General features: G+C 56.3%; 3 protein-coding genes across 5 annotated transcripts in view; 2 read left to right on the top strand and 1 right to left on the bottom strand.

Moving 5' to 3' along the window:
- Positions 1-15660, top strand: part of CARM1 (coactivator associated arginine methyltransferase 1) — a 42114-nt gene extending 26454 nt beyond the window's left edge. The window contains exons 3-16 of one of the 2 annotated variants that reach the window (XM_041762039.1): positions 1318-1424; positions 2371-2475; positions 4663-4773; positions 5841-6018; positions 8143-8233; positions 8417-8498; positions 12448-12533; positions 12731-12820; positions 13282-13419; positions 13507-13596; positions 13683-13795; positions 13884-13961; positions 14194-14262; positions 14423-15660. In XM_041762039.1, the coding sequence (XP_041617973.1) occupies positions 1318-1424; positions 2371-2475; positions 4663-4773; positions 5841-6018; positions 8143-8233; positions 8417-8498; positions 12448-12533; positions 12731-12820; positions 13282-13419; positions 13507-13596; positions 13683-13795; positions 13884-13961; positions 14194-14262; positions 14423-14565 (1481 nt within the window). In that variant the 3' untranslated portion in view covers positions 14566-15660. The remainder of the gene's footprint in view (positions 1-1317; positions 1425-2370; positions 2476-4662; positions 4774-5840; positions 6019-8142; positions 8234-8416; positions 8499-12447; positions 12534-12730; positions 12821-13281; positions 13420-13506; positions 13597-13682; positions 13796-13883; positions 13962-14193; positions 14263-14422) is intronic. The other variant, XM_041762040.1, reaches the window with a different exon arrangement.
- Positions 15659-20225, bottom strand: YIPF2 (Yip1 domain family member 2). Of its 2 annotated transcripts, none has more exons than XM_041762042.1 (10): positions 20089-20225; positions 19872-19932; positions 19385-19539; positions 19210-19290; positions 18228-18315; positions 16862-16978; positions 16604-16770; positions 16344-16526; positions 16140-16267; positions 15659-16064 (listed from the first exon to the last, which is right to left on the bottom strand). In XM_041762042.1, exons 2-9 carry the CDS (start codon positions 19900-19902, stop codon positions 16157-16159), a joined length of 933 nt encoding a protein of 310 aa, XP_041617976.1. In that variant the 5' UTR covers positions 19903-19932; positions 20089-20225; the 3' UTR covers positions 15659-16064; positions 16140-16156. The 2 variants fall into 2 exon arrangements, with proteins under 2 accessions (XP_041617976.1, XP_041617975.1); XM_041762041.1 differs by having other exon boundaries at positions 16140-16281.
- TIMM29 (translocase of inner mitochondrial membrane 29) lies at positions 20204-21301 on the top strand. The gene is made up of 2 exons (XM_041762043.1): positions 20204-20417; positions 20495-21301. The coding sequence occupies exons 1-2, from the start codon at positions 20324-20326 to the stop codon at positions 21181-21183; spliced, it is 783 nt and encodes a 260-aa protein (XP_041617977.1). The 5' UTR covers positions 20204-20323; the 3' UTR covers positions 21184-21301.
- Positions 21302-22089: the final 788 nt, after the last annotated feature.

A 22089-nucleotide genomic window follows, 5' to 3' on the forward strand; every position in this document is an offset into this window, starting at 1 on the left:
CTGTACCCATGCCCTGGGGGCCAGAGGAGGCCAGGTGGTGGAGGAAGCAGCCCGGTGACTGGCCACCTCTCTCCAGAGGTCATCTTCAGCCTGCTCCGTTTCTTTTTTTCTTTTTTTTTTTTTTAATATTTATTTATTTATTTATTTATTTATTTATTTATTTATTTATTTATGATAGACACACACAGAGAGAGAGAGAGAGAGAGAGAGAGAGGCAGAGACACAGGCAGAGGGAGAAGCAGGCTCCATGCTGGGAGCCCGATGCAGGACTCGATCCCGGGACTCCAGGATCGCGCCCCGGGCCAAAGGCAGGCGCCAAACCGCTGAGCCACCCAGGGATCCCCCTGCTCCGTTTCTTTCTTTACTTAAATTAATAATCCAAAGTCCGTGTTTAAAACCACCACCAGGGGTGCACGTTATGAATTGGTGTAAATTTGTTTTATGAATATTTAGAGTTGACTTTTTTCCCTTTTAATTCTGTCAGTTTTTGAGATCGAGGTAAAGTACTCATAACAAAAATGTACTATTTTAACCTTTTTTTTTTTTTTTAAGTGTAGGGTCCAGGGGCTCTGCATGTGCTCACACTGCTGTGCAGCCTTCCCCACCATCTGCCTCCAGAACTTTCTCATCGTCCCAGACCGCATATTTTCATTTTTTTAGGAGCTTTGCCTTACAAATACCATCCTACTTTTATTTTATTTATTTATTCATGAGAGAGAGAGAGAGAGAGAGAGAGAGAAGATGGCAGACACAGGCAGGGGGAGAAGCAGGCTCCATGCCAGGAGCCCGACATGGGACTCGATCCCGGGTCTCCAGGACCAGGCCCTGGGTCAAAGGTGGCACTAAACCACTGAGCCACCCGGGCTGCCCCCGTCCTACTTTTAAAATTGTTAAAATATGCAGAACAAAGTTTGCCCTCTTAACCATTTTAGGGTGTACGGTTCCAGCGTAGTAGATACTGGTACACTGTTGTTCCACCACCCTCCACCCTCATTCAGGTCCACCCCCACAGACCCCATAGGGAGGTGCTGGCTGGGCTCACCGTGATCAGTCTGCGGCAGGTCCGATGCTAGCTTGGCAGAGGCTAGGCTCACCCCCACTGGCTGCGCAGAGCATGCTCACCCCATAGTGCGGGACATCTGCCTTCTTGTGCTGGCCACCAAGGGGCAGCTTCTTCTTAAATTCCAACATCATTTTGGGGAAAAAGAAATCACCAAGACTGTGTGCTCAAGGTAGAAGAGTTGGGGTGTGCACCTAGACAGACCCTCAGCCCCCACCCCTGAGATGCCCAGTCATGACCTGGCTTCCCCCTTCCAGATTTCTGTTCCTTCTATAATATCCTGAAAACCTGTCGGGGCCACACCCTGGAGCGGTCGGTGTTCAGCGAGCGCACAGAGGAGTCCTCTGCCGTGCAGTATTTCCAGGTGGGTACTTGGCACTCCTGGCCAGGCTGTTGCCGCCGGATGGCCCCTGGGAGGCCGCGCAGCACGGGGCAGGCCCACCTCGGTGCTCATCCTGGCTCTGCCCCTTATTAGCCACGTAGCCTTGGGCAGGTGTCTGTTTGCTGGGCCTCAGTTTCCTCATCTATGAAACGGAGATGTCAGGGCCTGCCTAGGAAGGTTGCTGGAAGAATGTGAGTGCAGGTGGAGCTCAGGTCCACAGGCGTTCTGAGTAACAATAGCACAGTTATCCTGAGCCTGTGCTGCGTGTCAGGCACTGGTGTAAGCACTTTGACACATACAGAGCACTTGATCCTCCCAACAACCCTAGGAGGTAAGTACTATTATTGTCCCCATTTTACAGATGAGAAAACTGAGGCTCAGAGAGGTTAAGTGACTTGCTCCAAGTCACACAGCTATTATGCAACAGAGCCAAGATGGGAAGCCAGGTCTGCCTGATGCCAAAGCCTGTGCCCCTGCCCGGGTGCCACACTGCCTTCCGATCACCCGTTGTCTTACAGGGAGACCCTGCAGCACCTCACCTCCCTGGCGCTCTGAGTTCTAGGGTTCTGTTTGATCTACAACTCTGCTTCATTGGGGACCCTAAGATGGGGCAGGCGGCCCCTAATCCCGGCACCCCATCCCGTGGCAAATTCTGACTTCTCCTGGGTGGCTTCCAGGTCCAGGCAACATCCTGCTGCAAACTTTGGCCATGGTGATGGTCGCAGTGTCCCTCCTGGGGCCTCTGGCTTCCCGCTTCCTTTCCTGGAGCAGCCGGCAGCTGCCAGTGGGGTCTAGGTCGGCAGAGGGGGTGCAGCCTCCCGAGGGAGCTGTGGGCCCACGGCAGGCCCTCCTCTGTCTCAGGGCCGGCCAGGACCTCGGCCCTCTGTGCTGCCGCGTGCCCTGTGCCATTGGCCTGTCTCTGTTCCAGTTTTATGGCTACCTGTCCCAGCAGCAGAACATGATGCAGGACTACGTGCGGACGGGCACCTACCAGCGCGCAATCCTGCAGAACCACACAGACTTCAAGGACAAGGTGAGCACGCCTGGCGCCCCCCAGCTGGACCCTGGCCGGTGGTGCAGTGGCCCGCCCTGCCTTCCGCTTGCCCTCGTGCCCTTTCCATCTGGCTTGAGCCGCTGCACTGTGTCCTCGTCTGTAGTTCTGTTTTTCTCTGCTCATTGAGTCTGTCATTGAATTTTTCGGGTTACAAAAGCAAACTCTACTTGTTGTAAAAACCCAGCGTGTATGATGCAGGCGTGGAAAGCCTCTGTCGTTTACCTTGAAAACCACCACTGCCAACAGTAAGGGTTTTTCCCAAATTTTCCCCCGTGTACATATCAGCTTATATATTTCAGAATTAGTTAACCAAATCAGTGATTTACAAAATAGGACCTTATCCTTCCTAGATTCTTCCTGCAAAGTATTTTTCCCCATGTAGGGAGTTCGTGTGTGCATGTCTTGGGACACACCAGTACGTCATGTGGATATATTGTAATTTTTAAAAAGATTTTATTTATTTATTTATTTATTTATTTATTTATTTATTATTATATATTTTTTAAATTTTTTATTTATTTATGATAGTCACAGAGAGAGAGAGGCAGAGACACAGGCAGAGGGAGAAGCAGGCTCCGTGCACCGGGAGCCCGACGTGGGACTCGATCCCGGGTCTCCAGGATCGCGCCCTGAGCCAAAGGCAGGCGCTAAACCGCTGCGCCACCCAGGGATCCCAGATTTTATTTATTTATTAATGAGAGACACAGAGAGAAGAGGCAGAGATGCAGGCAGAGGGAAAAGCAGGCTTCTCGAAAGGAGCCCGATATGGGACTCAATCCCCGGACTGGGGTCATACCCTGAGCCATTGAGCCAACTCAGGCATCCCTGTAATTTTTTTTTTTTTTTTTTTAAGATTTACTTATTTGAGAGAGCGAGCACAAGCGGGGGTATGGTGGGTGGCAGAGAGAGAGGGAGAAGCAGGCTCCCCACAGAGCAGGGAGCCTGATGTGGGGGCTCAATCCCAGGACCCCGGGGACCTGAGCTGAAGGCAGACGCTTAACTGACTGAGCCACCCAAGCGCCCGTTTTTCCTTTTGAACCAATGGGAGCTTGTGTTTTTCTCAGCTCATCTTGGGAGGCGCTCCACATGGTCTCTGCGGATCTGCCTCATCTGGCAGCTTGGTCCGTGGCCCCCAGGACACAGCCCGAGCCCTGGGGCCTGAGCCCCACGGCCTGGCATCCTGCCCTTTCTCTTGGGCACTGGCGTGAGCACATTGGCAGCACAGCACTGGGGGTTGGGAAGTGCACCTGCCTCTGGCCACATCCCTCCCAGCTCTCCCAGTGTGGAGACCATTGCCTGGTTCCTCCGGATCTCCGAGAAGCACGCCGTCTGGGCTCTCCCTCTGGGCATGCTGCTGCTCCCGGAGCACTTCTGCTTTAGAAAGCTCACGCATGTCGCCCGGAGGAAGCCGTCAGTCTGATCCGGGACCGGGTCGGTTTTCTAAACATGAGCCTGGACTCTTGTGAGAGTCCACGTGGCGGGGCCAGCAGCCCGTGTGGTGGGTGGTGCACAGCTGGGCCTGGGGCTGGGGCGGCTTGGCACACTGGGTGAGCCGCCGGCCACCAGTCAGCACAGAGTGCGGAGATGCTGCCACCGAGCCCCTTGCCTCCCTGCTGGGGCCGCTGAGGCCCTGCAAGGGCGCCTTTTAGCTTCTGCCCGGTGTCACCACCCTTGGCCCCGCTGGTCAGATCTGTGCTTTCCGCGGGCGCCCCTCTCTGGTTGCCCAGATGCTTTGTGGGTCAGGGGTCAGGTCGCTGACTTTCTGCCCTGCCTGTAGGCCTGGTTGGCTGGCCCCGAGCCTCAGTCGTGCTGCAGGACACAGCGGTGTCCCCAGTGAGAGCTCATTCCCAGGGGAGCTCTAGGTGTCCGCCGCGCTGCAGAGACTGAGCACGGCCCAAAATCTGGCCTGAGAGTGTTAATGGCCTTCGCGTCCTAGCAGTCTTCGGAACTCCCCTCCTGTCACCCCACGGGCTCCCACGTGCTCCAGGTGGCTCTCAGAAGCCAGCCTTGGGTGCAGCCAGCCTGGGTGGTGAGGCAGGGAGCCATGGGGCCGGAACACACTCAGTGGGGAGGGTCTGACCCAGTGGGCGCCCAGGATGGGCATGTTCCTCGTGATCACCCTCGTGTCACTGGTGCTTTGTGTTCACTGCCCCCCTCCTACTCCAGATTGTTCTGGACGTTGGCTGCGGCTCTGGGATCCTCTCCTTTTTCGCTGCCCAAGCTGGAGCGAGGAAGATCTATGCGGTGGAGGCCAGCACGATGGCCCAGCACGCCGAGGTCAGCCACTCACCAGGGTCCCGGCCTGTCCTCGGGCTTGGGCTCTGAGCCTGTTCACTCACGGAGCACCCCGCTTCTCTAGTTTGTCCAGAACCTACTGGATGAGGGAGGGCTGGGTGGGCCTGAGGGTGTGTGCTCTTCCCCGTGGGGCTGGGGCCGGTCTGCTGTCTGCACGGCCTCTGGTTTCCAGGGTGGGGGGATTGTACAGTGACACAGACCAGAGTGGGACTGGGACCTCAGCTCCCCGGCCAGTGTCCCTCACTTCGAGCTCCCCTGTACATTCACGGAATGTGGGTGACAACAGGGTTTTGTTTGCTTTTTTTCTTTTCGTGTACTGAAACCTTTATTACGAAGGTTCAGAGCCCAAAAGCCACAAAGTTAGGTAAACTGAAGATGCTTCCCTCCCCTGGCCCCAGCCGCCCAGCACCCCTGGGAGCAGGACAGACCTGTGTGGAAGCTCTCCAGAGCTGTCCCGGGCTCCTCCTCTGACACAGCCCCGCTCCCTGGACAGCACGTCTGGGATGATCTGTGTCCCCACCTAAAGAGAGCGTCCTCACCCTCTCGATGGCCTGGCCGCAGAGCATCCTGTTGCCCCCAGGGCTGGCGGGACCTTTGTTTAGATGCAGTTAGGCTGCCATTAACCTTCGAGGTCATTGCGATGCAAACACCTGCTGCGCTGAATCCCTTATACACGTGTCCCCTCTCTTGCGTGCAGTTATGTCTGTAGGACACATTCTTAGCACTGGAATCGCTGGGTTGGAGGGTGTGTCCCAGTTTAGCTTTGGTGGCTGTAGCAGAGCCCACTCAGCCTGTCTATTCCTATCAGTCGTTGTCCTCGAAGGGTAGAGGTGACACCAGGGGACCGGGAGCTGCCGCAGGAGAGGCTCTGAGAGGGCTGGGGCTGGTAATGGCCATGGTTAGGATGCCAGCGGGGGAGGCGAGGGGCGGGTTTGGTGGCGGTGGGTGGGTGGCAGCCCTCCCCTGAGAGGAGGGGCCTGGGGACCACCCAAGGTGTGACTGGGTGCAGGGGTCCCTGTGACGCCTCTGGAACCCCCACCCACCTGCAGGTCTTGGTGAAGAGTAACAACCTCACTGAGCGCATCGTGGTCATCCCCGGGAAGGTGGAGGAAGTCTCGCTCCCTGAGCAGGTGGACATCATCATTTCCGAGCCTATGGGCTACATGCTCTTCAACGAGCGCATGCTCGAGAGCTACCTCCATGCCAAGAAGTACCTGAGGCCCGGGGGTGAGTGTCCCTGCTAGCGCGGGCGGCTGCCACATGGGGGTCCCCTCGCAGAGCCCCTGGCTGCTGCCCAGTTGGTCTGACTATGGTTCTGTCCCTTGCTAGCCTGGGGTGCTGGGGGCATCTGGGCCTTTACCCCCAAGCCCCCACCCCACCCTAGCTGGCTGCGGCCTCGAGACTACTGGGCCAGACATGCACCTGCCCTGCCCAGCCAGAGTATGGAGGGGGTTCCCCGCATGCCCCCCGAGAGCCTCCGGGCCGCCTCTGCCATCCTACGCCCTGGGGTCGTGAGGACAGTGTCTAGCTGGGAATGGGGGTTGTGATAGGGCGGAAGGTATTCTGTGGTGGCCACTTGCCTGAGGAGTCGGCCTTTTGTCTTCATTCCTGGCACAACAGGCCTCATCCTAGACAGGCCCTGAGTGCTTCCGAGCCAGAGAGACGAAGGAGGGAGTTCGTGTGTGCATGAGAGTGGGCTGGGGTTCTCGAGGGTCGGGGAGCAACCGTCTGTGTTGTGAAGGTGTGCCCTTCTGTGGCCTCCTGTGCGTGTCACTGTGCCTGCCTACCCACGCACCTGGGTCATTGACTGTTCAGATCTAATCTGTGTCCCTGGGGGTCTGTGCACGAGGGCCTGGAACATCTGCTGGTAGGTCCATTTCCATGCTTGGGTCTGGGTTTGTATCTGTGTCTCAAGTATTTCCGTACTAGCAAGGGATCATGCGTGTGTATACACGCGTGTGTGCATGTGGCACAGGAGGATCCTGGCCAGGGCAGCAGCCATGGGGCAGAACATGCAAAGCTGGGGGCCTGGCACGCCCCATGGGGGCCAGGGGACGACGGGCAGCTCTGTGGGGAAGCACCCATTTCGGTCCCCTGGCTTCCCTGGATCTGGGCTGCGGGTGCTGGCCTCCGGCTCGCCCCTGGAGGGAGGATGTGGCTACCACTTCCCACGGCTGGGGCCTGTGTCGCAGGTGTGAGTGTGGGAAGCCAGGCTGCCTTGGGGGTTGGCCTGGATCTGCTCCCCTTCCGTCCTGCGGGTAGGCTAGGCTGGCCGGGGGTGCGCCCCAGCAGGGTGGGCTCCTCATTCTAGGACATGAGCACAGATGGGAGCCAAGCCCTGGTGCGCGGTCAGGCCGCCTGCCCCCAGCCTGCCCCCAGCCTGCCCCCAGCCTGCGTGTGTCTTCGTTCCATCTCCAGATGCTCTTTGGGGGATCGAAGGGACTCGTGTCCCTGGCCAGATACCTGTAGGTGCCTTCAGAGCAGGAGCCCTTTCCCTTGGGCTCGGCCTGGAGGGTGGCTTCTGAGCCTGGGTTGGTCTCCCCCTCCCCCATCCCAGTGGCTTCGGCTGAGCCTTCTAGCTGGAAGAGAAGGCAGGTTCCTGCCTCAGGCCCCCCTCCTGCATAGAAGTGGGGGAGGCCCACATCTGGAGACCAGGTGACCTGGGGCCCTGGACTACCCGAAGTGGGTGGGGCCTCGTGAGCCGTGCTCTCTCTGCCACTGGCTCAGACTCATCAGCCTGTTGAGTCACACAGACAGAGGACCCTGCCCCCCTGCCCCTTCCCACTTCAGACCAGTTGCCGCACCAGGGCAGCCAAGTGGCCCACCCTGTTTGCCAGAGCGTGGGATTCAGCTAAACCCCCACCCAGCCCCTGGCCTCATGTAAGGCCCTGACAGTGTAGCCAAGGGCTCAGCTTCCCTCTGTTCAGAGAGCTTTGCTTCACTTTCCCTGGCTGCACATCTGTCCATGGACAGTGGCACCTGAGAGACTCCGCCTGGCTGACTGATCAGGGACCCAGAGGCCTGGCTGCACCCCGGGCACCACGTACTTACCCCTGAGGCTTTGGCAGGTGCGTTCCCACCTCCCAGCCCTAGTAATGGACCAGAGGGACAGGCCTTCCTGCGTCCCTGGCTGGCTGTCCGAGTTTAATGAGTCAGTGCATGTCAAGTGTTCATCTTGGCCGGTGGCAGAGAAGGTGCTCGATGCCTCTGTGTTGCACGAATGCACAAAGGAATGAAAGAGAAGCTGGGAAATCCCAAGCTTGGGGGTCCTGGGGCCACTTGGAAGCTCTGCCAGGCCATGTGGGATGTTCCACCCTGACACCAGCACCCCTCCCTGCCCCCCACTCCCAGGAAACATGTTCCCCACCATTGGTGACGTCCATCTTGCACCCTTCACGGATGAACAGCTCTACATGGAGCAGTTCACCAAGGCCAACTTCTGGTGAGTGTGACCTGGGTGTCCTGCCTTCTCAGGGACAGCCCGCTTCTCTTTTTCTCCTCATCCTCAGTAGGACCTGAAAGACTTGGGCTGGATGAGGGCCAGCTGGGAGAAAAGGCAGCCTGCTCCACCTGTCTCTCCTGCTGTGCTGGTGACCTTGCTGTGGGGGATGGGGGCTTTCTGCAGGTACCAGCCATCCTTCCATGGAGTGGACCTGTCAGCCCTCCGAGGCGCTGCGGTGGACGAGTATTTCCGGCAGCCTGTGGTGGTGAGTGGGGCACCCAAGGCACTATTGCAGTTAGCACTGGGCGTGGCCCTCCTCTGGGGTGACAAGACGGGGGCATGGTCTTTCCTGTCAGGCCTCGTGCGAGCTGCGCAGCCCGAGGAAAGCCACTGCCCCTCTGAGTTCTTGCTTTTGCCGCTACGCAGAACTTTGACACAGGGATGTTGGGAATAAAGTGGCAGTGCACGTGGAGCGCTTTAATGCTCACTAAGCATGCAGTACATGCAAGCTGCTAGTAGACTGTGGGTGAACTGGTTTTGATTGATTTTAACTGAGATTTTTTTGAACTGATATAGACCCATGTTTCAAAAAATCAAAAAAATTTAAAACTGAAAAGCCTAAAGGCAAACAGTATGTCTTGGTTCTCTTCTCAGGAGTTTTATATCTAAATGTGCATATACAAATATATAAATATATAAACACACAAATACATACATATGTATATAACCTTTTTTTCCTCAAAATATAGCATAATCAACATACTATTTTGACTTTTTATGATCAGAGTACATGCATTTTATGATTTCATTTTTTTGAAATTTGTTGACAGTTGCTTTATGCCCACTTATGTGATCTCTTTTGGTTAATGTTGTTGTGTACTTGAGAAGAATGTGTATTTATCACTTGTTAAGTACAATGTTATATTGTCAATTAAGTCATGTTAGTTAATCATGTTGGTCAAATTTTGTCTACTGATGTTTTGGGGAGGGTGAGGGGAGGGATTTTCTGCTTTTTCCTCTCACTGATTGTGGATTTCCCATTCCTGAGTTTTTGCTTTATGTTTTTTGGCACTATGTTATTAGGTGCAGGCAGGTTTAGGATGATTGTATCTTCCTCTTGGAGCGATCCTTTTGTCATTATAAAGTGTTCCTTTTCTCTCAAGTAGTACTAGTTGCCCTAAAGCCCCCCCTCTCCTTTTTTTCTGATAATAGTTCAGCTAGTCTGGGTTTCTTTTGGTTAATCTTTAAACAATATGTGTTTTTCCATCTTTCTACTTTCAACTTTTCTGTACCCTTATTAAGGTTTGTTTCATATAAGCAGCATATATTTGGGATTGGTTTTTTAACCAAATTGATTATTTTTTGTCTTTCAACGACAACATGGAGACCATTTTACATTTGATGTAATTACTGGTCTTCATGGGTAGAAATTTATCTTTTTTCTATTTATTCTGAATGTTGGTTCTGTTAAACTGCTTTGCTGTCTCTTGTTTTAATAAGGTATGTATTGTTTTCCCCCACTTGATGTTTTTCACTAGTCTTGGGTAGACCCTTGGGTACTGACTCTTTAAACGCTACCTCTGCCCCATTCTCTTTCTCCTTCTAGGATGTTTTTACTATGTCTCAGATGATTTTTACACTCTTTTCTGCATTTTTCATCTTTTTTTTTCCTAATTGCTTCATTTTCATATTTCCTACTAATCCATCTTCTAGTTCGAGTCTTTGCTATTTAAGTTGATTTTCTAATTCTTCAGTCCTAGGATCTCATTCTGCTTATTTTTTCAGTCTCTGAAATGCATTTTTTCTACCTTTTTTTTCATACATACTATAAGTTTCTGGTTACTTTTATTATCTAGATAAGTGTTAGTGTATTTTTCTTTTTGTTTACTCTCTTAGATGGAGGCTCTGGGTGATGTTTTTCCTCCCAAGGATTTTTCTTTTCCTGGCAATTAGCCATATAGATAGATTACCTTGGTCCTATCAGACATTTGACATATCTAGAGGCTGCCAGACTGGACTTTGCTGGTCTATTTCTTGGCTTCCTTGTAAGGCAGTGGTTCTCAAACATTTTGGTCTCAGGCGACCTGTTTCTATTCTTAAAAATGGAGGGTCCCAAAGAGCTTTTGTTAGTGTTTTAGCTGTTGATATACTGTCAATATCTCTTGGTATTAAAAATGAATACCAAGCCACTGGGTAGCTCAGTGGTTTAGTATCTGCCTTTGGCTCAGGGCATGATCCTGGGATCCTGGGATTGAGTCCCACATCAGGCTCCCCAGAGCGAGCCTGCTTTTCCCTCTCCCTCTGTCTCTGCCTCACTCTGTGTCTCTCATGAATAAATAAATCTTTAAAAAAAGAAGAAACCCAAGGTGGGGTACCTGGGTGGCTCAGTCAGTTGAGTGTCTGACTCTTAATCTCACCTTGGGTTTTGATCTCACCTTGGGTTTTGATCTCAGGGTCATGAGTTCAAGCCCTGCATTGGGCTCCACGTTGGATGTGGAGTCTACTTAAAAAAAAAAAATTAAGCCCAAGAAATTAAAAATATATTTATTTTAAAATAAAATAACAATAAGCCCATTACATGTTAACATATATTTTTAAGAAAAAAACTTCCAAAACTTTACGGTGGGAACAGTTGGCATTTTTTTTTTTAATTTTTATTTTTTTATTTATGTATGATAGTCACAGAGAGAGAGAGAGAGAGAGAGGCAGAGACACAGGCAGAGGGAGAAGCAGGCTCCATGCACAGGGAGCCTGATGTGGGATTCGATCCCGGGTCTCCAGGATCGCGCCCTGGGCCAAAGGCAGGCGCCAAACCGCTGCGCCACCCAGGGATCCCCCAACAGTTGGCATTTTTAACTTACGAATCTTTTTAATGTCTGGCTTATTTGGAGACAGTTGGATTCTGCTTCTGTGTTTAATTGGCTTTGGTATCACAGGTGAGTGAATCAAAGAAAACAGACAGCATCTTAGTTTTATCATGAAAATAGTTTTGGCATTGGGGCACCTGGGTGGTTCAGTGATTGAGAATCTGCCTGTGGCTCAGGTTGCGATCCTGGGGCCCTGGGATCAAGTCCAGCGTCGGGCTCCCTGCAGGGAGCCTGCTTTTCCCTCTGCCTATGTCTCTACCTTTCTCTCTGTGTCTCATGAATAAATAAATAAAATATTAAAAAAGAAAAAAAATCTTTTTGGCCTTGAGAGTGCTCTGCAAGGGACCACATTTTGAGAACCGCTGCTTTAGGGCCTCACCTTCAGTGGTCTCAGTGCAAGCCTGGTGGGAGCCTCTTGGTGCTCCTCGTCCCAGCCTCCCAGCACCAGTACACAGCTGAACCTTTCCTTAGTTTTTCAATGTCTTATCAATGGCTTTCTGCTTGATTTCTTTGCCTCTAGGCCCCACTCCACATGCAGCTCAGGAATTGGCAGATGCCAGATGCCAGGTGCATGTAGAACATCCACCTCATGTTTCTGCATTTTCCTTTTGTTTCGTTTCTTGACCTCTTGAATCCTAGCTGCCTTGATAACCCCAAGCCCCCATTTTGCTTTCCTCATCCAGGAAGGCCGCCAGAAGGTCCTGCCCCAAGGGGAGAGGCACAGGCGAAAAAACATCTCCCTTCTCTCTAGGATCTTGGCTCCCAAAGCTGTGGCTGCTGTTGTTACCCTTCAGTACTTTCCAACTAGGCTTTTTTTTTCCTTGTATTTTATTCAGCTCATAGTTCTTCACAGGACCGTTGTTGGTCTGGTACAAAGCCTCCGTCATAGCTGGGTGTGGACGTCAGCACAGCTCTCCGACTTGCGTTTTAACTTCACAGTTTATCTCAGAGATCCTTCCCCCATCTGTTCATAAAGAGCCTCTTCATTCTTTCTTGGTCTTTTATGGGTGGGACATTGGTGGTTTAATTAGATGGTGTCCAGAGTATGTCTACTCTGGACAGTCTGATCACGTGTGTGAGCTTGTATATGTACATGTGTGTCTGTAGGTTAAACTCCCAGAAGGGGAACTGCCAAGTTCCTATGCATGTGAATCGTTATTCGGAGAGCCGGCACTACTGGCCCTCCATGGTGGCGAACCACTGCGGCCTCCCCCAGCATGTCTGAGAATGGCAAATTGGTTGTAGCCGAATGGCCTAGAGGCCTTGGCCAGCCGGAGAGGGGCAGAGCTCTCCCCTTCACAGCTGGCCTCAGTGCCTGAAGCCAAGTCACACTGTGGTCTCTCCCAGGACACATTTGACATCCGGATCCTGATGGCCAAGTCTGTCAAGTACACAGTGAACTTCTTAGAAGCCAAAGAAGGAGATTTGCACAGGTACCAGCACCCGTGCCCCTCCTCCCGAGCCTGGCTCCTGCTGGAGTCTGGGGCCAGCACAGCCTCCCACAGGCATTCTGCCCCAGGGTGGGGGGGCAGGCAGGCAGGGGCCCCAAAACCCCTCTCCCAGCCACCCTGCTTCTCTCCTGGCAGTCCCGATTTGGTTTCCCCAGCAATCACCACCCTTTGCCTTCCAGGATAGAAATCCCATTCAAATTCCACATGCTGCATTCTGGGCTCGTTCATGGTCTGGCTTTCTGGTTCGATGTCGCCTTCATCGGCTCCATGTGAGTGCAGCGGAGTGCAGAGCATGCTGCGCTCTCCACCTGCCCGGGTCCGACTTCCCTGTGGCTGTGACCCCTGGGCCTGGCGGGCGCAGAAGCCTGGCTGCGGGCTGGGGGACAGGATAGGCCCTCTAGGCTCCCTATCCCCTCCAAAAGAGCAGGGACAGCTCACCTTTGAGCCAGAGACTATTGTGGGAGAGGGGGTGTCTACCCTGTTCTCAGTGATTGTCCTTCATGGGACCTGGTCTGTCTCTTGGCACAGAGGTCAGGGTGAGTGGGCCCCCTCGTGGCTGTGGATCTGTGTATGTGTATGCATATACGTGCACAAGCACGTGCCTGGGACACCCGGGCAGCCAGCCGGTCTCAGCTCCAAGGCCCCAGGGGACCCATCAGAGATGCCTGGGGGGAGCTCAAGGGGTGGTGGCTCCAGCCTGGTTAAGCGTGTGCCTGTCCTTGCTTGGCAGAATGACAGTGTGGCTCTCCACGGCCCCGACGGAGCCCCTGACCCACTGGTACCAGGTCCGGTGCCTGTTCCAGTCACCACTGTTCGCCAAGGCCGGGGACACGCTCTCAGGGACATGTCTGCTTATTGCCAACAAAAGGTGTGAGCTGCCGCTGGGGCGCCAGAGGCGGGGGGGGCCCCATCTACCCAGCCAGCTCATAGCTGTCCTCCCCTGCCCTCTCTGCAGACAGAGCTATGACATCAGTATTGTGGCCCAGGTAGACCAGACAGGCTCCAAATCCAGTAACCTCCTGGATCTGAAAAACCCCTTCTTCAGGTAGGACGGGCTGGCAGCCCGCAGGCGGGGTGCCCCTCCCGGCCGGCAGCCTCTCAGCCCCGACCCCTGGCCTGTCTGTGCTGCAGATACACCGGCACGACGCCCTCGCCCCCACCCGGCTCCCACTACACGTCCCCCTCCGAGAACATGTGGAACACGGGCAGCACCTACAACCTCAGCAGCGGGATGGCCGTGGCGGGTGAGCAGCCCGTGTGGGCGAGGCAGGGGCCGGGTACTGGGGCGCCGGCCACCACCTCCCAGCCCCTGACCTCTACGTCTCTGCACAGGGATGCCGACCGCCTACGACCTGAGCAGTGTTATCGCCGGCGGCTCCAGCGTGGGCCACAACAACCTGATTCCTTTAGGTGAGCGTCTCCAGGGGCTCTGGGGGTGGCAGGGCTTGGGCTTTCCGCGCCACAGTTGTCACTACCACCTCTTTCTGGGGGCGCCTGGCGGAGGCCCCCCGACTCCGTTCCTCTCTGCCTCGCTCTGCAGCCGCTGCGCCCACCCTCCCCACACCCTAGTGATGAGAGTGTGGGCCGGGCTGGGGGCGGTGACGCCGTCTCCCTTCCTTCCTCCCTCCCTCTTGCTGCGCAGCCAACACGGGGATTGTCAATCACACCCACTCCCGGATGGGCTCCATAATGAGCACGGGGATTGTCCAAGGTAACGGTGGGCGGGGGGAGCGGGGTCCCGCGGGTGTGAGAGCGCGGACCCCGGGTGCCCGCCTGCCCTCTCGCCTGCGCTCTCTCTCTCTGACTCTGCCGCGGGTCTGGGCGGGCGAGGGGGCGGAGCTGGCCCCTCAGCGCCCGTGCACCCCCCACAGGGTCCTCCGGCGCCCAGGGCAGCAGCGGCGGCGGCTCCAGTGCCCACTACGCAGTCAACAGCCAGTTCACCATGGGCGGCCCTGCCATCTCCATGGCCTCCCCTATGTCCATCCCGACCAACACCATGCACTATGGGAGCTAGGCCCCGCCGGCGTGGAACAGACTGACAGCACCAGGAAACCAAATGAAGACCCTGCCCACCCCCCCCCTGCCTGGGCGGCTTTCACCCCTGTACCGGAGAAGCTCAAACACCCGGTCACGGCCCTCTTTGCTATGGGAACTTGGACACTTTTTTACACAACATTGCCGCCGCCGCCCCCACTCCACCGCCCACCCACATCTTGGCCCTGAGCGTGTGTCGCTGCCATATTTTACACAAGATCATGTCGTGGGAGCCCTGTTTCCCCCTCCTGCCCTCCACCCTGACCTGGGTTTGACATCTTCTGTAACAGGCGTGTCCGGGCCTGACAGCTGTGGGCCTGGCGGGGAGTTGGGGGGGATGGGGGGAGCAGCTGCCACCCCACCCGGTCCCTTGGCGCCTGTCCCCCCCCTTTGCCTGTCTCCAGTGGGAAGGCAGTCCTGACTGGGCGGGGCCTCCCCTTCAACTACCAGGCCTTGGTCACAATGGGCGTGACATGCTGCTTTTTTTAATTTTATTTTTTTACGAGAAGAACCAGTGTCAATCCACAGACCCTCTGAGAAACCAGGCCGGCCGGGCCGAGCCAGCAGCCCCTCTCCCCAACTCAGAGGCTCAGTGGTGAGGGGCAGCCCTGCCGAGTCTTCGGGACAGGGGTGGGGCCAGGCCTCTGGAGATCCGAGGCCCCCGCCCACCAAAGGGTTCACCTCACACTTGAATGTACAACCCACCCCGGCTGTCGGGAAGGCCCTCTGTCCTCGGCCCCTGCCTCTTGCTGCTGTCCTGTCCCTGAGCCCCTGCAGGTCCCCTCCCCCACCCCTGCCAAGAGTTCGAACAGGTGGCCCCGTGGGCCCCGGGCCTGGAGGGAAGGGTCACTGTCAGCCGCTCGGGGCAGACATGAGAAACCTCAAGGATCGATCGTGGAAGGCGTCCTTTTTCCTTGTAGCTCACATTAGGCCTGTGTGTTTCCCTCAATATTTGTAGACGCTCCAGTCCCTAATACTATGATGGCATTTCGGTCCCTCCCCAGCCTGGGAAGGGGCCTTGCAGGGACCTCCGCCCCCTCCCCCCCAAAACAAAACAAATAAACAAGGAAATGTATGTTTCAGCACAGGCAATTTTCTTCTACTTCTGCTCCCCCCGTTTCTAACACCTTCAAACTCGGATGCGGTGGAGCTCAGGCTAGGCCCTGGGACCAGCTCACTGGGCACCCAGGAAGGACAGGCACAGTTGAGGCCGGGGTGGCCCCCTCTGCTCTCCCAACTGTCCCATCAGGGAAAGCAGAAGGCTGGGCAGGGAGCCCAGGGGCAATGCCACACCAGGAGCTTCCTGTTGCCCCTTTCCCGCCTTTATATAAATTCTCGGAATCACCTTTGCATAGAAAATAAAAGTGTTTGCTTTGTAAGAAAAGTCTGGAAAGTAGCAGAGTGATCTTGAGGTGTCAGGGGAGCCTTCAGCCATTGTCTGAGGAGCAGGGCAGGCATAGGTGTCCCCTCATGTTGGACCTGAAAGAGAGAGACTCCTGGGAGCAGCCCTGGGACTCCTCAAGACGGGGAGGAAAGGCAGGAGCAGCCCCTTACCTGTAGGCTCGGCTGCCCTAAGTGGCCTTAGGCCTCGACGTGGGTGGCAGCAGGAGGTTCGCAGGCAGAGACGTGGCCTGGGCCGGTGGTGCCAGGTGCTCCAGAGGCAGCGGCTGGAAGAAATAAAACTGGACCGAGGCCCCTGGAGTCAGTGTTGGTGGGGGGTCAGCGCCCGCCCCCCGCCCCGGCCGCGACCGTCTGTACCTTACAGCCCATGGCCAGGAGGGCATGGAGCAGCACGACAGTCGAGAGCAGCACCGCAGCCACCAATCTGGTGTCCTCTCGGACAACAGGCCAGAGGGTAAACACCAGGCTGGCTGCTGACAGCACCAGGGCCATGACCCCAAAGAGCCACTGCAGCCAGGGGACCGGAATGAGCCACAGGACCTGGGGGCGACATGGGCAGCTGCCTACCAGGCCTTCCCCATGATGCCTGGTGCCCTCCACCCCTGGGCCGCACTTACCACGGTGGGGATGAAGACAAAGAGGGAGTAGCCGTAGATGCACACGGTCTCCAGGAAGGTGTAAGGCCCCATGCGCTCCCGGACACCCTTCCGCCACCGCAGGAAGCCCCACAGTGCCAAGGGCACCAGCCAAACATAGCAGTAGATGGTGACACCAGCCACAGTCACTGTGGAGTGTGGGGCAAGGCAGGCAGTCACCCTTGGGGCTCTGTGCACTCCCAGCCCCGGCAGGTGCCAGGCCTAGCCCACTTCACTCACCCTTGTGGAACTGGGGGCTGTAGTGGATCGAGGGGTCCCTCCTCTGGGCCAGCACCAGCGTCAGATTGCCAGTGATGGCCAAGACGAAAGCCAGCGTGGCACAGATCCAGAAGGGGCCTGTGGGCAGGGCAGGGTGTGGGGAGGGGCCCAGAGTTCCCGGAACAGGAGACTTGTCCCATCTCAACTGTGCTGGGACCCCAGCTGCTTTCTAGGCTCGGGGCTACCTGCACCCCCACCCCACCCCCCCGTCACTGATGACCTGGGCTGGCTGATCCCAGAGCTGGCCCTCAGTCCCTCAGCTTTCCTGACTTTTCTATCGCCTTTGCTGTAGCTGATCGCTTCCTTCTTCTGGAAACACTCCCCATGTGCTTTTAGGACTTCATGCTCCTGCTTCTGGCACGTCACATCCCTGGCTATTCCCCAACCTTTGGGACTCCCTAACCCCTTCAATAACAGGGACCCAGCCAGGGCCAGTCTTCAGCCATCCTCTCCGTGTTCACCCCTTGCACCATCTTGTCCCGCCTCGGGTTTAGGTCACCTCCCTCCAGGCTGATGACTCCCAAATGTCTCAAATTTGGTCTGTGCCGTGAACCACTGGCTTTATAGTCAGCGTTTCCACGTCATGTCTAGGTCTCTCCAACTCCAGCCTGCCCAGCCTTTCCAGTTGGTAAATGACAGTCCCATCCTTCTAGCAGTCCCGATGGAAATCCAAGAGCCACCCTTGCCTCTCTCCTCCCACCCGACCTCGGGTGTGTCAGGGTGTCAGGAAGTCCTGTCGGCTCCACCATGAGATCTCTTTCACAGTCCAACCACTGCTCTCCACCTGGGGCTGGGCCCATCATCCCACACCTGTACCATGGCAGCGGACACTGCCTCTCTGGTCTCCTGGCATCTATCCCTGCGCCCCCCTGCCCCCCATGGCCAGAGGAAGCCTCAGAGTCCTTAACTAAGACCCCTTCTCATTGAGACCGACAAAACCTGCACAGTATCCTGTCACCTCTACGACCTCATGCAGCTCACTGCTCCAATGACAATACTGCCCCACCACTGGACCTGTGCCCCCTTCTGGAATGTTCTTCCCCTATGTCTCCTCACCTTCATCCCTAACAAGGCCCATTCTTGCATGCTCCTCAGAGATGTCCTGTCTCAACCTTGCAAAATGGCAACTCCCATCCTCTAAACTGTTTGCTTTTTTTCTGAGCCCCATTGCCCTCAGCAGCCTCTATGTATCTGTCTCCCCAGATGGAATGCGTGCTTCCTGCCCTCTGGGAGTGCCCCTACTTTCTTCTCAGCTGGAATCCATGGGCTGGCACTCGGTCCACATGTGCTGAATGAATTATCGAGCTGAACGTACACCACCACTCACCATACAGGTCTGGCCGATTCCGCAGATGGTGCCGTACAAAGTTGTGGCCAGGCCGGGGCAGCAGTGAGCCTCTGATTCGGTCCAGGACCTGGGGACAAGGTGGGGCCCAGAATGGGAGCCTGCACAGGGCCAACCCACACATCCCCCCACCAAAAAAGGAAAGGGCCAAGCTCCTGCCCTTAGGGGCTCCTTCCCTGCTGACCTCCCATCTCCTTGCCTGAAAAAGCTTGGATGTTCCCTGAGTTTTTGATGCCCCTTTCCCTGACCAGCCTCAATACCCTAGCGCGCTACTGCTCTCAAGGACTCTTCCGGGTTGGTCATCTTTCTCCTTGCTTCTCCGTTCTCTTAGCTTGGCTGCCCTGAACAGCCTGTCATGTTGTGACATGCCTGGACCGTGAGGTGGGGAACAGTCAAATCCTGGGCATCCTCCTGCCTACCTCTCTCTCCACTATGTTCCTTGTTCTGCACCCCAGGTTTAAGGCCTGGGGCCTCTGAGCCACCTTCCAATTCAATTCTTTCCTCTCCTGCTCTAAACCCTTCTGTGGCTCCCCAGCACCCTCACGATGAAACTCAAACTAGCACAGCATACGAGGCCTTTGTGGTCTGGCTTCTGCCTGCCTGTCCCCCACCTCACTCTCCAACCAGATCATGACAGGTAGCTCGTGACGCCTTCTCTCACCTTTGGCCCTCTGCATCTGCTGTTCCCTGCACCTGCCATACGTGCTTCCCTTCACGTCTCCGCACATTCCTCACCTCCTCCAGGAGGCCCTTCTCTAACCTGCGTGACTATATGCAACTATGTTCCCACGAGCCCGTCACACCATAATCCTGACAGCGCATCACAGTCCACCAGCTCCTGTAGGGGCCCGTGTCCTACCGCCTGGGCATCACCAGCATTCTGGTGTCCAGGAAGGGCTCAGTGAACAGTGGCTGGACCCCCGTGTGACCGCAGGCCCCAAACCACCAGCTTCCCGGGCCTGACCTGGGATGTGTCCACATCAAAGAAGCTCTGATAGTAGCTAAAGGTCCAGAATCCGGGCTGCTGCTTCTCCTCCTGCAGGAGCTGCAGGGATGGCATGGGCTTTCAGCGGCTGCCCTTCCAGCCTGGGCGGAGGGTGGGGGCGGGGTTGGGTGCAGGCAGGGCCTGGGGCACTCACCGCAGTCTTGTCACTCTCCTCAGCCTCCTCAGATCCGTAGATACCACCCGAGTCCACCTCCACCGCCACGTGCCCCTGTGGGGCCAGCTGACCAAGGCCACTCGTGGTGGCCGCATCTGGGGTCTCCGCCAGCAGACTAGAAGCTTCCTCGAACTCTATGGAGAAGGAATACGGGACAAAGGCATGTTTTGGAAGTCAAGACTTGGTTTGGCCCACTGCTCAGCTGGGGAACAACACTCCACCTGGGGTTACCTAAGGGCCCAGTTTCCTAAGTTTCGGGGAGTTGGAAGGTGTGTCCCCCCGCCCCACAAGGGCCCACCACTTAAGGCTGGTTCCGGGATGGGGTCAGGTCTAGGACCCAGGCTCAGGCTGGGAGCGGGGTTCGGGTCAGGGTTGGGGCTTCAGGCCGGCTGTCGGCGGGCACCCGGGTGGGAGGGTCCGGCCGGCGGAGGGAGTAGGAGCTCGGGCCAGGTCGCCGCCCACTCACCGTGGAAGGCCAGCTCGTCGGCCGCTGCCATGGTCGCTCAGGGGCGTCACCGCATCCCGCTCTGAGGACAGAGGCCAATGACGCCCGCCCCCAACCACACTCGGTGCCCCTCCCCCCAGGCCCATCCCTCAGCCCCGAGCCCAGCGAGGCCGCTAGGGCACCGAGCGGGGGGTGAACTCGCCGCCCCCGCCCCACAGGTGCACCCCGCCCCCCTCACCTGAGGCTCCCTCAGCCGGCGTGGCCCAGGCTCTCTGCGCCTGCGCGGCCCGCCTCCCGGCCTCCGCCGGCCGCGCTCCGACCCGACAGCAACATCCGGCAGCGGTCCGAGTTCCGTCTTGTTCCGATGGGAAGCCACTTCCGGCACCGTCGACGCTGGCGCAGGAGGCCCCCGGGCCTTTTACTTCGCACACGAGGCGTTTCTCTTCGGAAAACGGACTCTGAGCCGGAAGAGAATGGCGACGGCCGCTCTGAAGAGATTTTGGTCCCGAAACCGTGAAGAATCTGGTGGCCCGGCGGCCGCGAAGCCGGGCGTGTGGGCGCGGCTGGGTGAGTAGCGGCGGGCGGCGGCGGGAGGGTGGCCACGGCGGCCTGCTCTCACCTGTGTGCTCCGCTTCTCCCCTCAGGCTCCTGGGCCCGCGTGCTGCTCCGAGACTACGCCGAGGCTTGCGGGGACGCGGCGGCGGCGGCGCGGGCCCGGCCCTGGCGGGCGGCCGTGTACGCGGGGCTGCTGGGGGGCGCGGCGGCCTGCTGCGCGCTGGCGCCCAGCGAGGCGGCCTTCGAGGAGGCGCTGCTCGACGCGTCGGGCATCCTCCTGCTGCTGGCCCCCGCCACGCGCAACCGCGCCTCCGAGGACTATGTGCAGCGGCTGCTCTGGCTGCGGGGGCGCGGCCGCCTCCGCCACGTGAACCTGGGCCTCTGCGCGCTCGTGTACGAGGCGCCCGTCGACGCCCAGGCCAGCCTCTACCAGGCCCGCTGCCGCTACCTGCAGCCCCGTTGGGCCGACTTCCCGGACCGGATCCTGGACGTGGGCTTCGTGGGCCGCTGGTGGGTGCTGGCCGCCCGGATGCGCGACTGCGACATCAACGACGAGGAGTTCCAGCACCTGCCTGCCCATCTGCGCGTCGTCGGACCCCATCAGCTGCATTCTGAGACGAACGAGCGCCTCTTCGACGAGAAGTACAAGCCCGTCGTGCTCACAGATGATCAGGTCGACCAGGCGCTGTGGGAAGAGCAGGTGTTGCAGAAGGAGAAGAAGGACAAACTCGCCCTGAGCCAGGCCGACTCCCTGGTGCGGTCGGAGGTCCCCAGATGAAACCCAGGCCTGGATCCGGAAGGGCGCGGAGCGCTGGCTGACCGTCCACACGGGATGGCATCCGCCGTGTTTTAGCCTCAGATCCAGAGTGACTTAAATAAATTATGTGCACAGTGTTCTTTACCTCGGTTTTCACAACCTTTCTGGCCTCTCTCCCACTCATCTGGTCCCTTGTTAGCTGAAGCTGATTCAGAGTTAGCTTGGTCTCTCGGGTCAAGGAGTTGGGGGAGAGCAAAGCGACAAGACCAGGTAATGTTTATCACTGCCAGAGTTAACAATGAGCCTTATACATATATATAAGCCTTTTTTACTGAGCTTCCCAGTCCCTCCACCGAGGTACCACATTTGTCAGGTGACTCCAAAGCTCTCCTAATACCATTCAGATTTTCACTTTATTTTTATTTTTTTTTTAAAAAAAGAGTTTATTCATGAGAGAGAGAGGCAGAGGCTCCCTGTGGTGAACCGGATGCAGGATTCGATCACAGAACCCCAAGATCACCACCTGAGCCAAAGGCAGACACTCAACCACTGAGTCATCCAGGTGCCCCCAGATTTTCACTTTAAATTTGGAATTGCAATGTTTATCTTCTTTCATTTTCATGAGTAGCATTTTTAATTATTTCAAAATAAAGTTAAAAAGTTTCAGAAAAAAGTGGAAAAATAACCCAAAGACATTCTGTGTATCCTTCACTCAGTTTACCCCAAATTGTAATGTTTTACAATAAACTATAGCAAACTAGGAGATTGCCAGTGGCATGACTATAGATTTCACAGGGAATCTTTCTGCAAAAACCTTTCCCCCCCACATATGACAGTGATATCAAACTGATTTGGAAGGATAAAGCTTTTTTTTTTTAAATCTGGAATTAACTATGGAATCACAGATTATTATTTCAGTCACCCTGG

This window comes from Vulpes lagopus, chromosome 7 (assembly GCF_018345385.1).
Source record: "Vulpes lagopus strain Blue_001 chromosome 7, ASM1834538v1, whole genome shotgun sequence".
NCBI classification, from domain to species: Eukaryota; Metazoa; Chordata; class Mammalia; order Carnivora; family Canidae; genus Vulpes; species Vulpes lagopus.